We start from the raw sequence: 15,511 nt of genomic DNA on the forward strand, positions 1-15,511 counted from the left end.
TCGCTACTTGAAGGAGCGAAAGAAAGAGTGGGTACTTTCTGTTCCACAGCATAATCTACGGTTGTCTCCAAATGCCTCTGAGATGAGTCCTGTTACCACTTAGATGTTTTATTTAAGTAAAGACGTTCTTCTTAACATACTTATAATGATTACAGGACGGCTATAACATGACATATATGTAAAAAACAAAAAACAAGATCTTAGTGGCTTTTTACGGTCAGATAAACAACATTAACATTATGTACAGAACTCACTCAAGCCAAACAAATGAGTTTCAATGAGAACGATACATCGCTTTTTTCAAGTGCTACATTGAATAATACTGGCAGTTTTTTTTCTTCCATTTTTCATTTGATGAATGCAAGTTTTAACAACCTCACACAAAGATTCTCCCAATAAAAGATGGAAAAGAAGTTCAGTGCATTGTCCAGCTCCCCACAGACCCAGTGTGCTACACATCTGTAGCTTATATTGTAGGTTCCATTTCCTCTTGAGTAATCCAACATCCTGAGATATGAATCCTTCTAGAATCGAGAGTCATAACAGCTCATAAGAGTGTCCTTTCACAGTCTGTACTCTATAGCCATGTGGTTTTGGTGGAGTGTTTCTTTGAACAATGGAACCTGACCACAGGGGAGTGACAGTAGCGTAAAGCTTTACTGTGATGAGCCTCCCTTGGGTTATGAAGCCTTCTTGGGTCTGGGGGGGCTGGTAGTCAGGCCTCTTCAGCTGTAGCATCTATTCCAGCATAAGTGAAGTTCTCAAACAGAGCCATGTTGACATAGGCCTGGATGAAAGATGAGAATTAGAGGTTGGTTGATGGCTACATGCAGACAGAACTGTTATGTTTCAGCTAATTCCACGAATCGCACACTTTTGCACGATGTATTAGAATGATTTCTGAAGAATCATGTGACCCTGAAGACTGGAGTAATGGCTTTTCAGCTTTGCCATCACAGGAATTTATTACATTATAAACTACATTAAAATAGAGAACAATATTGTCGTTCTATCTGATATTTTTGTCAAAATGAAGTTATTCACATATTCTTATTCTGTGACATCTTGTTTACATTATGTGATGTTTCTGTATACATTTTTGGCTTTTTTTAGAAAACAAAAAGGGTTCTATCTACATAAGTCTACGGAATGCAAAACCTTTGAAGCTCAATATCTCAAAACTGCTCAGAAAGCAGATAGAACCTCGTAATTCTACGGCAACGATATTACTGTTTTTCTGTATTTTTGATCAAATCAAATTGAGACCACCCAGCATCCACCAATAACCACCAATCCACCAATAACCAGCAATTCCCCTGGTATAAACCCACAAAACCTCTGCATGGTGGTCTGAGTTTTACATATGGTAGTGTCGCTCAGTTTTTTTCTTACCTTCCGTGCCTCTTGCATCCTATTGAGCTGGACGGATATTTGTGAAAATGGCGGTCGCTCATAGGGTCTATCTCGCCAGCACTGCCTCATAAGTTCATACCTATATGGATTATTAATTATTAATACAACTGCAGACAATCTATAAGGAAAGTGACTACAAGAACGCATTTGTGTGCCTGTGCTTACACTTCATCGTCACAGTTCCTGGGCTGCTCCATTCTATAGCCCTGAGGAAGCTTCTCATAGAGCTCAGCACAGGTCATCCCACAGTATGGAGTCCCACCTTGAGGAGAACAGATTTATAGAGTTCATCTGGCTGAAACATGTTTATAATGCAGCAGACAACAGTTTATTGAAGTTGTTATGAACAAACTTACCTAAACTTACAATTTCCCACAGAAGAACTCCAAAAGACCACCTGAAAAATGAAAAATGAGGTTTAAGGAGAAAAACGATGTGTAAAGATGTGTGAAGATGTGTAAACAATCTGTAAAATCTCTCTGATGGTGGAAAAAGAAACCATCGGGTCTTGCAATAGCTTACTGTTAAATGTTTAGGTATTTTTAAATAGCAGGAGTCAATGACTGACATATATTTAGCATGTTTAGACACTGTAACTGTTAAAAACAGCTCAAAAATGGGCTGCAAAATCTTTCAAAAATGTGGAGTCAGCAATATTTTGAAGGGTTGTTTTTGAAAGTATCTTATGCTCACCAGGCCTGCATTTATTTGATTAAAATACATTAAGAAAAGTAATATTGTAAAATATTATTGCAGTTACTACAAACTCTTTTCTATTTTAATATATTTATAGATTTGATGGCAATGCTCCAGTCTGCAAAATCACAGGATGATTGGTTCTCAGGTAACATTTCTTACTATCATCATTATTGAAAACAATATGCAATTTTTTTTAAGAGTGATCTTTTCAGCAGCATTTATTTTTTTACCTAAATAAATTTTATGCAACCGTGCTGAAAAGTTTTTTGTTTATCCTAGCTGAAAAGTATTCAGTTTATTTGAAAGAAAAAAAAACATGTTTTGACCCCAAACGGTAGTCTGGAGCAGTTAAATGCAGTTACAGAAGATTGCTATATGTTAACGCTAATGCTATTGTTTGAGTGTGACAATCAAACTCTTGACTTTGTGGTAAATCAATAACAAGCTGATCTAATGGGGAAAACTATGTATGTCATGTTGTTTTCTAAATGTTCAGTGCACAATGTCCTCGAGTGGGTAAAAATAGGTCGTTGTGACAGAGGCACTGTGGTCTTGTTGAACATGCTACTCTAAATTTGAGCTTCCTGGTTTACGTTATCAGTTCCTTCCTGCTTATTTATCAGTTGTCCTTTAAAAATTGAGAAGGATTAAGACATGTTGTTTTGGATTGTAATTTATGGATGCCATACCACTTGGTGTTTTCGAATATGTATTTGAAAATGGTTTCATCTCGCATTTTCTCTGAAATTAAACTGTCAGGGGATAACGTTTATATCCAGGCAATAAGGATTTTCAAGGTAATGTTCACATGTACTTACACATCACTCTTAGTGGTGTAGACACTGTAGTTTAGTGACTCTATGGCCATCCATCGCACAGGCAGTCTTCCCTGAGACAAAGAGTGGAATAAAAACAGTTTTATGAATAATTTAGATACACTATACACTCAAAAGTCTGAGTAAGTAACACCAAATGAGTTTTATCATCTCATATCATCTCACAGATATGGTCCTCACCATGGTCTTTTTCACGTACACCTCCTCCCCACGTGAGAGGCCAAAATCTGCAATTTTAGCAGCTAGGTTGTCTCCCACGAGTACATTTCTGGCTGCCAAATCTCTGTGGATGAACTGTTTATACACAAACAAGATGACCAGAATTAATGTCAGAATATTTCATTAAATAAAATAATTATTAATAATAAAAAACTGTAAAAAATTAAAAGCTAATAATTAAACAATTTGCATCAATGCAAGTAACATATACAATAACATTACTGGGCCAATTTGGCAATAAAGGCAAAAATATTCCACAAAAAAATTTAATTTAAAAAATAAAATTAGCGGACAATGAGAAAATCAGTGGTCAGGATGCTCATTCTGACTGTACCCATTCACTGCAGAGGATCTGCTAGAAAGGTAATGTTAATGTTAAGTAATGCTAAATTTCTCTAAATCTGTTTCCATGAGGAAAAAAACTCATCTACAGTATGGATGGCTTGAGGGTGAGTAAATTACACTTTAATTTCTGAGTGAATAATTCCTTTAATTTTGCCCATCTGTCCATGGATTCTTCTATATAATACACCTCTGTAATCTGAAAAACGTTATACCTGTTTGTCACTAAGGTAATGCATGCCAGTTGCTACATCAGCAGCAAACTGCAAGAGCTGCTGGGAGGTGAGTGTGGAGGCCGTTCCGTGCTCTTTAGCAAAAGCAGGATCAGTCTCTAGGACACGGCTCTTTCTTAGGAAGTCCAAAAGGTTTCCGTAAGGTGCATATTCAATGGCAATGTAAAGGTAACCTGTGGATAACAAAAGCTGTCACATATCTGAACTATTTAATAGAGGAAAGATTAATATGGCATCCATGCTAAATAAAGTACTTCGACAACAGAGATATGAAGCCTTATTAACACTTCCAGATTTACACTTCCAGATCTCTGTGAGGCACATTATGTTATCAGACCTTATATCTAGGTAAAGCCAATAGGTGGCGCACTCACCTCTGTTTTCACAGGCACCGATTAGATTAATTATGTTCGGATGCTGGCCCAATTTACACAGCACTTCTAATTCGCCTGCAAAGTCTCGATGGTCATTCTCTGAGGCGAACTCTGCAGGTGGACACAACGGACACGCAAAATCACAATCATGTCAAAACAGACCTTGGCTAACAATGCTGTGTTGGCTTGTGTTCTCACCCTTAAGCATTTTAATCGCAGCACTCATTTTTATGCCATCTTTTTTGACCATGGCCTTGATGACCTGACCAAAGTTTCCTTCTCCAATGACATCCTCAAACTTAATGTCCTCCCACTCCAGTATGGGATAGGTGAGGGGCTCTGGGGAAGGTTTTGGTCGCCGGGTCAGTGTGAGAGTCCCTGAGTTGTGAGAGTCCTGAGTCAGTGTAAGAGAGTCCCTGAGTTGAAATGTAAGATAGTCATTTATTGAAGAGTATATATATATATATATATATATATATATATATATATATATATATATATATGTATGTATGTTTGTGTGTGTGTATGTGTGTACTTAATAGAAGTATGTATGTAATTATTATGGCTACATATACACTGACATATATACATATACACTGGTTATATATTTTTAATCAAAATATGATTAAAATTGCTATATACTGTATAATTGTTCAAAAGTTTGGTATCTAAGATTTTTTCTTAACAAAACATTTATTTTATTTGGTATTTGATTTCTTCAGTGATTTTCCATAAATCATTCTATAATCTGTTTTGGTACTCAGTAAGTACTTATTATTATTAATTGAATCACTACTGCTTAATATTTTTTTAGAAGCTAAAAATAGCACTACTACCAAAATATTTATATGTTTTTGTATCATATGTAAAGTCATTGTAAAATATGTAAGTCTTTGATTGTTTTTATCAACTGAATACAACCCTTTTTTTCGGTAAAATGCTTGCAAAATTTCTCATAGTATGTTGTATGTTGTGGATCCAGCAAAATAGAGGTTATTAAGCAGACAGTCTTCTAATATTGTAATGATTGATAGTTGACATTACTTACTGTTAGTAGAATGTCTAAAGTGGACTATCAAAATAAAGTGTCTACTCACCGATCCAGACTGATAGGTGAATGTCCGCTTTCGTTTAAGGACAGATTTACGAATGTAGAAGAGAATCAAAAGGGCCAGAAGAATGGTCACACAGGTTACAGCCACTGACCCAACCACAGCCCAAAGAAGCTGATGATCCTCAGCTATTGGCCTTCCAACTTGCTGGGTGGTGGGAATATAGTTGGAGAATCCTGTTTGATATGAAAAACAGTACTTGATTTGATATTTCAGCTTTACAGTACATCTTTCTTACATTTCTTCTATCTGGACACTTACCGTCTCCACGTGTCCTGGCTTCTACAAACTTGCTCCACTCTCCTGGCACCTTGGAGAAAGCCCTCACTCTGAACAGGTATGATGTGCTCACATTAAGGGATGTCACATCTTTTGTGGTTTTGTTGCCATCATCTGTGTCCACCCAAGGGTGAAAGCTGCTCTGGCCCACTGGCTGGTATTCAATGCTGTACTTTACAATGCCTCCATTGGGGTCCTCAGGCGGTTGCCATTGAAGCCTAACTGCACTGATGGACAGAGCATGTGCCTGGACGTTCCTTGGAGAAGAAGGACCTAGAGAAAGATCATACAATATTTTGCCACTACAGTTTCATTTCACACCCTTGTGAGTTAATCCTTTTCACCAAATCCTGTCTAACATCTAATATTCATGTCCTATTTTATAGCTACTTGCGCCTATTTGGGGACATGCAAGATTTCTGTTTACCCTGCTTATAGATGTGAATATGGTGGGGCTTTGAAGGGGGCCCATGACTGCCGCAGTTTATCAGCCGGACAACCACTTGGTAGTCCCTGTGATACTCCAGATTGTAGAGCTTGATGGAGAGCACATTAAGCAAGGTGGTTTCCTCCAGCAGCTTCTCTCCATGTTGTCCATTGAGCTGTACTAAAAAGCCAGTGGCTTCGCGGGACGTGCCAATCAGGGACCACCTGATGGTGGCATTACGGCCCTCCAATGAGCAGGAATCAATCTCCGGCCTGGCCGTGGGCTCTAGCGACACAGAATACGCAATCAGATGCTATCCGCTACAGCTGAGCTACGTAAAAGCTATACTGCTCTCAGAATCAATCTTTCAGGGCCAAACATTGACTGAAAGTCAACAGTCAAAATACAGTTTATCTATAGACATGTTTCCAGTCTAGTTTTTGACAATCCATGTCAACCCCATCCAAACCTATTTTCAGCTTGGAAAACCCCACTCTTCTCCTCATAAGATGAGGAAGATGGAGATGGTCCTCACTGCAGAACACAAGATCAAGTGGGTGAGGTTGGATCTATAGATCCACCTTAGATATACCTAAATCTGCCCGTCTCCATCTCCTTATTCCTAAACTCATGCATCTCCACCCACTGGACGTGGATCCCACCACACCCCAGGGACCTATTGTTCTGCAGTGAGGGGCTACAGGAAATATGTCCCCACTTTTATTTATTCTGTTTATTTATTCTGTTTCACTCAATCTCATCTCAACACATTTACTTAACATTTATTACATAATCTTTTTATTTAAAGTTCAGTATTAGATTTATTTTGAAGGTTTCACTTTACTTCGATGGTCCCATCAACACATCCTATTGACTATAATTCATTTTCAATCTACTAATTCTTAGCATATAGTAGATCATTAATAGACTGGTAGGGTTAGGGTAAGAATAAGTTGACATGTATTTGCAAAGTTACTTATAGTAAGTTGAATATTTGTCATAAATCACTTACACTTAAACCCGTAAAAGCTATATTTGTCTGCTGGAGCACTATTTAAGATATTTTAAATGAATACCGGGAGGCTTGTGTCTGTCTCATTTATGCTTTGATTTGAACAAAAACAGTGCTTCCTTGTGGCGAGGCTGACACAGAACAGCGTACATAGTGCATGGAGTGGATATTCTCCAAAATGGCCCATTTTTTCTTTTTTGCATACCAAGAGTATTCTCATTGCTTAATATAACATTCAGTTTGATAGCACTGATAGCAGACAGAATATTTTGACAATGTGTTGGCAGTAAATGGGACAGTCACAAGCCTACTAATTTTCATCTAAAATATCTTAAATTGTGTTCCCGAAGACAAGCAAAGCTTTTATGGGTTTGGAATTATTTAGGGGTGTAGTAACCCTTTACTGATGGACTTGTGGACACAGACTCAGCATAAGTTGTTAAGTAAAACTATTAAAATTGCTTATATAAAATAATATATAAATAGGAGATGAGAAAAATTTTAAGACATAATATTACTGAAGGTAAAACTGAATTAAATAAATTAAAGCTATATAGGAATATATTAACTATTAAAAACAGCGTCATTGCAAATGTTTAAATTTTTTAGCTAAATATTATAGGCAAATGATATTAATTAGATTAAGGTTATCGTGTATTTTACATATATTAGATGTACTTTGCATTTACTCCAGTCTTTTCCTACAACCATTTTTTCTTCTCCTACAACCATCTAGTTTGACTGATTTTCACCTGGGCAGTCAGTCTCCATGATTGCCTTTGGACCCAAAGGACCTTCTCCTCCGTCCCCTGGGCGAGTGAGTTGTACACGGACATGGTATCTGGTTGAAGGCTTCAAATTCGGTAATGTAATTTGATCGCTGCCATACACTAAAAAAAAATTATATGTGTATTACTTTTATAGTATATGAATATGGATCTACACATTGGCATGAATGTAGGATTTTGGCAAAGTTACCTATAATGGAGGACCAGGAGTCTTCTGTATTCACTGGCTTGTAAAGTAGCTTAGTTGAAACAATGGGACCGTCACCCATATAAGTGTCCACAGGCTTTACAACTAGTTGTTTGCTACTCCTCGATATTAGTTTAGGAGCAGTGGCTGGGTAGGGTGGATCTAGTTCACAACAAAGTGCAATTTTAAGGGTCTTAAGCATTGCTAGAATAAATCAATTTAAAATGAATCTCACCTTTCACTGTTAGGATAAACTTGAAGGAATCCTGCCCACCATTGGTGGAGACTCGACATTCCCACAAACCATTGTGCTCTGCAGACAGCCTTGGGATCTCAAAGTGAGCTGTGCTTTTTTTGGAGTCCGTGGTAGTGTGGGATGCCTGAAAAATCAACAGCAGAATATCAAAAATGTTCACATTGCAAAGATATAACATTCTATTTTTTAATTTCACGTGCAACTTTTTTATGATGTTTTTATAGTTTTGTATACTTTTGACTCTTTCACCTTAAAAATGGTGCTTTCCAGTTTGCGTAGCTCAATACTCATATGGCTAGGCAGAGGATGGCCTGTTGCAGAACATGTGATCTTGTGGCTGGAGTTCAAGTTTCCCTCCAGGTTACTGGGCATGTCCAAAATCTCTGGTGCACGATCTGAAAGAGGGATAAGGTTAGGCAAACGGCGCCAAGAGGAACAACCGTTATAGATTTTAGAGCAGATGGAAAAGTAGTTTTGAAGGCTGACCTGATTTCTCACAGTATTGCCCTCTCCAGCCTGTAGGACATTGGCAGCCACTGAATCGATTGCATTTGCCTTTGTTTTTGCAGTTGCAACTTAAAAGACAGTCAGCGCCGTACATTCCTTCAAGACAGGCTATTAAAATAACATTGACAATTCTGTTATTATATATCAAAAACATTTTATAAGGATTCAGTAAGCTGTTTTAGAGTGTGAGCTCTGACCTCAAAAAATGTACATGCATTTGGAAATGTTTGTGTAACTATTCTTACAATCGCTACGTCATCAGAGAAGGACCATCATTTTAGAGGGGAGGAGCAATTTCAGACTTGGATTAAAGATTACAGGCAAACCAATTTTTGAATTGTTCACCACAAAAATAGCAATGTGCACTAACAAGATAAATATAGTACATTTTGATTTGAAGCGGACTTAATTTCACAATTGCATCTTTATTTTTACAGTTGCAACATGTTCTTATAATGGCAACTTGGTACGTAACAACGTGGCTGCATCACACAATTTGATTTCATATCTCTCTACTTCAACTTTATTTCTCATAACTGTGGTTATTTCCTGTATTTGCAGTTTTGTATTTCACAATGTTACACCGTGACTATCTCACAATTGCGTGTTTTATTTACTCCGATGTGGAAACTTCCACAAAGACTAAAACAAATGGACAGAGCAGTAAGAAATGTTTATCTTGGTCAGACTGATGGAAAGTGAATTTTTACTGGCAGATTCCAGCAACACCTGTTTAAACTTTAATTCAGAACTGAATCCTTTCTGCTGGATCCAGATGATACTCTGCATGGAGAGAACAGTCATGAAAGGGATGTTATGTTAAACTCACGTTTACGACAGCGATCTCCATGCCAGCCGCTTGCACAAGAACAGCCGTAAGGATCCGTGAGACAGAAACTCAAACCCTGGCATCCATTCTCAGACTTACAGGATTCCTGGCAGTTCCTACCAAACATTCCTTCTCGACAGGCTGCAAGACCAAAATCAGAAAAAAATGATTTGCATGTTTAAGTTCTTAAATGCATAGTTTCTAAAAAGAAGCAAATGATCAGTTTCCTATAAATGGTTTTTATTTACCTGTCTCACAGCGCATTCCCATAAACCCCGGAGGGCAAACGCAGTCTCCATCTTTGTCATGGCACACACCTCCATTCAAGCATTCGGGACAGTCTTTGTCACAGTCGGAGCCCCATATATTCTTTGGACATTCTAGAAAATGAATCAAGCACTAGAATAGAAAATCCAAAGCTCTGAATATATTTAAATTGGTCATATGATACTGATTATGTTACCACGAACGATGAGGCGGATCCAGGCACTATAAAGAGCACTTTCCCCAATATAGCTGACACTGTAAATTCCTGTATGGCTTTCATCAACTTTCATCAGATCCAGAACTACTGTGTGGTTTTGAACATCAGCAATAGGAGTCATGTAGTGGTAGTTACCTAAAACAAATCAGAATATTCTTGCTTATAAATTGCTCATTCATTTACTGATTTTTGCCCACTCATTTCCTGATCTTGCTCTTTCGACATACATCTTGCTTATTAAATAAAGAGTAAGATTAAAGATATACTGACCATTGAATTTCCAATGAATGTCTCGTCTTTCTGCCCCAACTACATCCATGATTAGTTTCACTTCTTCTCCTTTACTGGCTGTCATAGTGACTCTCACTGGTTTAAATTTACCTTAAAAACATAATAATAATAATAATAATAATAATAATAGCATTCAATATGCCATTGCATTTATGAAATCTTTTCTTTAGTCTGATTAGATTTATATATTTCAGGATATTAATACATTTTAGATGAAATATTTCGGTTATCGAATATTTGTTTTGTTTTGTGTTTTTTTCAAACTGTTTAAACGTTTAAAGATTTCACTCAAACATGACAAATCTGTCATTATATTTTGGGTGAACTATAACTTATATTTTTCATACCTTTGCTGAAGTTGTTAATGAGTGTAATGTTGGCAGGTTGGTCAGAGCCTCTTTTTGAGTGACAGTAGAAAATCCCACTGTGGTCAAAGCCTGTGAATCCAGTAGCCACCACTTCTTTAGTCTGTGGCGTCTCCACATTAAAATGTGGCGAATCTGCACGAAGGACAATGCTGTTGTCCTTCGTGATGCTCAGCTGAATTCCGTCTGTATCACGCTCTCCAGAAATACAAGAGAGGCGGAAATGACTAGCAGATGTGGCACCATTAGAGGTCATTGTGAGATCCGTGACTGCATCTGAGAGAGGACGCATTTCATACAGATTAATGCAATGCAGCTCGCTAAAATTTCACAACTATTGGAAAACAATTTCTTACAGAGAAAAATAGTCAGCCAGTAACTTAATATTCTCACCACTTGTGAATTTATTCAATACAGTTTCCTGTTTATTCACTTTAGGATCACAATATAACAACAACAATGGAGCCACTACAGAGGAACATCCACATTCCTGCTTTGACACATTTCCCTTGGCTTTCTGCCACTGTGTGCTCTTCTCAACACAAGAACAATTTAAGGAAACAAAGAGGATCCAAAGCCATCATTCCACAATACCATCGGACCCCATGTGCAGAATAATGAAAACATGTAGAAGAGCCCAGCAATAGTTGTCATACAGTTCACTTGCAGTGAAGTCAATATCTATACAGGCACAACACTTTTCCCCGAGAAAAAACAAAACAAAAACATTTTTGAACATATATCGCTGTTGTTATCACACTATGGTATAGAGTAAGTTGCTACCACTGCTTGTAAACCCTTCATAAACAGCCCAGATAGCTATAAAAATTGTGAACAACCGATATAAAAATAAAGTTACTACCTTCATTATAGCAGAGCTTACATGACATTGTCATCGCAGCGCGCGCGCCCGTGTGTTGTATAGCGTTCTATTGCGAGGATAAAAATGACAAAAATATTTTTGTGTATTTTTTTAAGCGTATTGGGAATTGACTAATGTTATTCAAATACCAAAATATTGTCGATAAAATATTCGAAACCAACAAACAAAACTAATACTAGATCATTCGCATTCCTCTGACCGAAAAACATCTTGTAAGGCACGACCTTTGCGACAACTAACCTAATTCCCATTCCAATTGTACTCTCCCAATCAACCAATCAATCAACTAATCAAAAAAAAAAAAAAGTCGAAAGAAAAACGACACATTTTTTTTCTAGTGGAAAACTAACAACTTGTAGCCTTCTTACCAGATATGCCCACGAAGCACAAGAGGCATAGTAAATGCAGCATGGCTGTTATCTTATGTTCACTTTCGGGTAATCCGTTAGAAATGATCCAAACACAGGAGTTGTCATTCCAGTGGGCTTTTCCAGCTCGACCGCCGTCGCCGCGAGTTTTTGCGCATTTCTACAATCACCGTGAAGGAATGCACGCGCACTGATTCCCTCTGCGCGTGGAAATCGGTGCTGTTGACACGCAGAAAACCCAACTCCGCTTGATCCACACTCAAACTTTGGGTGGGAAAGGAAGGAAGAGGCGTAGGGGATGAGAAAGAGAGAGGGAGATAGAGAGGGGGGGATCAAGTACCGTTTTCAAATTTCAGATATACACAAAACTGGATGTGTCTTGTGACTTAGACCTACAGTAAAGTCAGTTCATTAAGATCAGGGTTGTATTATGTTCCTATACAATTATATATCTGAAAAACGTTTACTCTTTCATTATTGTGTATATTAAGCATATATTTGTCTAAACATTGTAAAAACAAGACGCGCACACCTGAAAATTTCAATTGTGCAAAAAGTATTCTTAAATGAGATTTATTAAAATGACTGAACAAGGAAATGCTAAATGAAGAGAACATAAAGACTGAATAGGAAAATTACATGTAACAAGAAGCACAATGATTTAATGCATACTTATTTATTTAACTGTCATGTATTTCATAGCATTTTTCTATTTTATTCATAACTTTGACGCCTTGTTACAGTCTCATTATAGGCCTGATATTGTATTATTAAAAGATGTTGAGAGTTAAGAGAAAATGTTAAGTGCACATATAGCCATCGTTTTATATACAGACTTGTTATTAAGGAAGGAAAGTGCACCCAAAATACTGTTTGATGTCAGCATGCTCAGAGATTTACTGAGTCAGGTGACTTATATTATGTGAAAATTCAGATGTTTCCTGTCAACCTTTCTTTTTTGGGCGGCTAATGATGCACGGGTACAGTCTGGATTTATAGTGTTTTAATATCCCCATCGCTCAAGGCACCCAACTGTCATAAAGGACAGATATTACTGCCATACTCATGGTCATATTTACCTACTGGATGAATAAGCTCCACAGAGCTGTGGGCATCTTTTAAGTACTTACATCAGTCATAGTGAGGAAACGAGAAACAATTTCTGACTGTATGTTTTGTCTAAGTGGTCAGTCATCTCTAGTTTAATTGCAGAGGAAAAGCCCATCCGCTGCACGTCTACAGACCCATTTACACACTTCACTAATTTGCAGATGGATGATTTGTGAAATGAGCACATATTTGTTTTCTGTCAGTTTCTTGATAACATTGTACAGTCGAAGCTTTCTGACATTGTTCTGACTTTCCTGTTTTCCACTCCAAGTCCTATGGACAGACAAAGTCATTTCTTTTTTTTTTGCACATAGATATTAAAACAGAGTTCAGTTGTAGATTTGTTAGTGCTGATTTAGACTAGAAATTTTGAACATGTTGCTGTTTTTAGAAGTGCTGAGGCGGAGGTTTTCTTGCTTTTGCGTGCATTGTCACCTTTGGTACACATATCTATAAACTCTCCAGCGCTCGGACACAAATAGGAGTCATCTTCAGAGGTCACACCCACATCCTGGTCACATAAGTGGTCGCACTGGTGGAACAAAAATGTAAACACATAACATTTATCATCACATTTTAAATATTCACAGTTACTGTGATTTAAAACTTTATGGTTTTAGATGCATAACAATTATTGTTTATTTGTTAATATGAGAAAAATATGCATCATGTTTCCCTCGAAATATCAAGCGACATAGCTTAATTATAATATTTCTATAATAAAAAGAATTATAATGACAATAATATTTCCAGGATGATATCTGGAGTAATAGCTGCTGCATTAACAGGAATAAATTTAAACACATTAAAACACACCAAAAACTGTTTTTTTTTTTTTATTGTAATTATATTTTAGAAATAAGCAGTAAACCATCAGCTGCAAGATAATTATTTCAATATTCAGTATAATAGTCTCAAGCTAAATAGGTTTGTTTTGTAGTACCAATATTTATAACCTATGAATAAAAGAACAATTAGCAAAAATATTATTTGCATTGTTGCTTTTGTACTTTCTCTGTATCCTAACTTGTCTTGAGTAAAATGTGTTCGTGTTTTTATATTGGGGCGTATGTGTATTTGTATGCAAAAAGTGGCTGATAAAGCGCTGAAAGTGTTTGGATGAGGAAGCCGCACGGGAAAGTGGTAGACACTGTGTCAACATATTCTGTGTATGCGTGGAGCCAGGGTGGGAAAAACACTCACAAGAACAAGGTACTTAGAGGGACTAGATTTAACCACTGAACTCCCCCCAGACTGCCGCCTATTGTCCCAGTCACCTTTTGTAGTCTCACAGTAATTGCTTTACCTCCTCTTATGAAACTGATGATGAATGCTGATTATTTTCTCTTGTCGGCAGACAAAGATTTTCCTTTGTGAATTCAAGAGACAATGCACACACTGGTGGCCAGTAAACATGGAAAGGGTATCAAAAAGCTTTGTGTAACTTCAGTGTTTGTTATTTAGTTATTTTAATTTTAATTTTTGCATATGCTCAAGTGCTTAGTGGGATTTTTTTACCTACACAATACAATAAGGTTCTATAATATAATTAGAATAAATTATTTTAAACAATAACTCATAATAAATGTTTTTAGATATATAGATAGGTAAATAGATAGATAGATCTTTTCACACTGAGGACAATTTAGGAACACAACTATTCATTCACTGATGCTTCAAAAGGAAAGGAGATGCTTTAAAAGCCGGGGGGTGAAAAACTTTTGATCAGGAGGAAAATTTTTCGTTTTTTTATTTTGTCACAAAACAAAAAAAACTGTCATAGATCATCCAGGTTAACACACAGTATTAACAATCAAGGGTTCCTTAACATTTGAGAGGGATTTTTTTAATAATGTTTGCAAAACATATTTTGTATAAAATATCTTACTCAGGACAGTACTAAACAAACAACATGCATTTTGTATAATCTCTCTTAGTTTAAATATTTTACTTTTTTCCACATTTTCATAGATTTTGCAAGACGTACAAAACTTTTGCATACCACTGTACATAATAGTTACATCACTTATAATAATAAATAAATAAAATAACTATACAGTACTATTAAAATGTTTTTTTAAATAAAAATATTTAATAAAATAATTATAATAGAAAATTCAAATGTATAAATAATTATTAGATAAATGCATACATAGTCATATAACTTAAACAACAATAATAACAACAGTTATTATTATTATATTAAAACTTCGAAATAAAAAAAATGTTAGCAAAGAAAGAAACAAATAAAACTATTATTAAGAAAAAATGCATTAAATTGAGCAAAATTACACCTTTACATTAAAACTTTTAGTAAAATTATGGGAATCTCAAACATAGGAATACTTACAATATAAATTCAATACAACTATTTTGTTATTAAAAAAAGAACTATTTACATGAACTAAAATAAATGTTTCAAGTTCATTTAAAATGACAAACAAACAAACAAATGAATAAATACCAACATAAAATGTTGTTGTTGTTTTAAAAAGAA

General features: G+C 36.2%; 1 protein-coding gene across 1 annotated transcript; it reads right to left on the reverse strand.

Moving 5' to 3' along the window:
- Window positions 1-92: 92 nt before the first annotated feature.
- On the reverse strand, window positions 93-12,167 carry tie1 (tyrosine kinase with immunoglobulin-like and EGF-like domains 1). Its single transcript, XM_043242792.1, has 22 exons — window positions 11,905-12,167; window positions 10,636-10,929; window positions 10,268-10,378; window positions 9,977-10,132; window positions 9,762-9,893; window positions 9,514-9,654; window positions 8,664-8,792; window positions 8,427-8,572; window positions 8,157-8,301; window positions 7,925-8,083; window positions 7,699-7,836; window positions 5,490-5,780; window positions 5,193-5,404; window positions 4,315-4,507; window positions 4,117-4,227; window positions 3,725-3,915; window positions 3,129-3,242; window positions 2,931-3,001; window positions 1,770-1,810; window positions 1,579-1,675; window positions 1,393-1,492; window positions 93-787 (listed from the first exon to the last, which is right to left on the reverse strand). Exons 1-22 carry the CDS (start codon window positions 11,945-11,947, stop codon window positions 716-718), a joined length of 3,087 nt encoding a protein of 1,028 aa, XP_043098727.1. The 5' UTR covers window positions 11,948-12,167; the 3' UTR covers window positions 93-715.
- Window positions 12,168-15,511: the final 3,344 nt, after the last annotated feature.

The sequence above is a fragment of the Puntigrus tetrazona genome, chromosome 6, assembly GCF_018831695.1.
Source record: "Puntigrus tetrazona isolate hp1 chromosome 6, ASM1883169v1, whole genome shotgun sequence".
Lineage (NCBI taxonomy): Eukaryota > Metazoa > Chordata > Actinopteri > Cypriniformes > Cyprinidae > Puntigrus > Puntigrus tetrazona.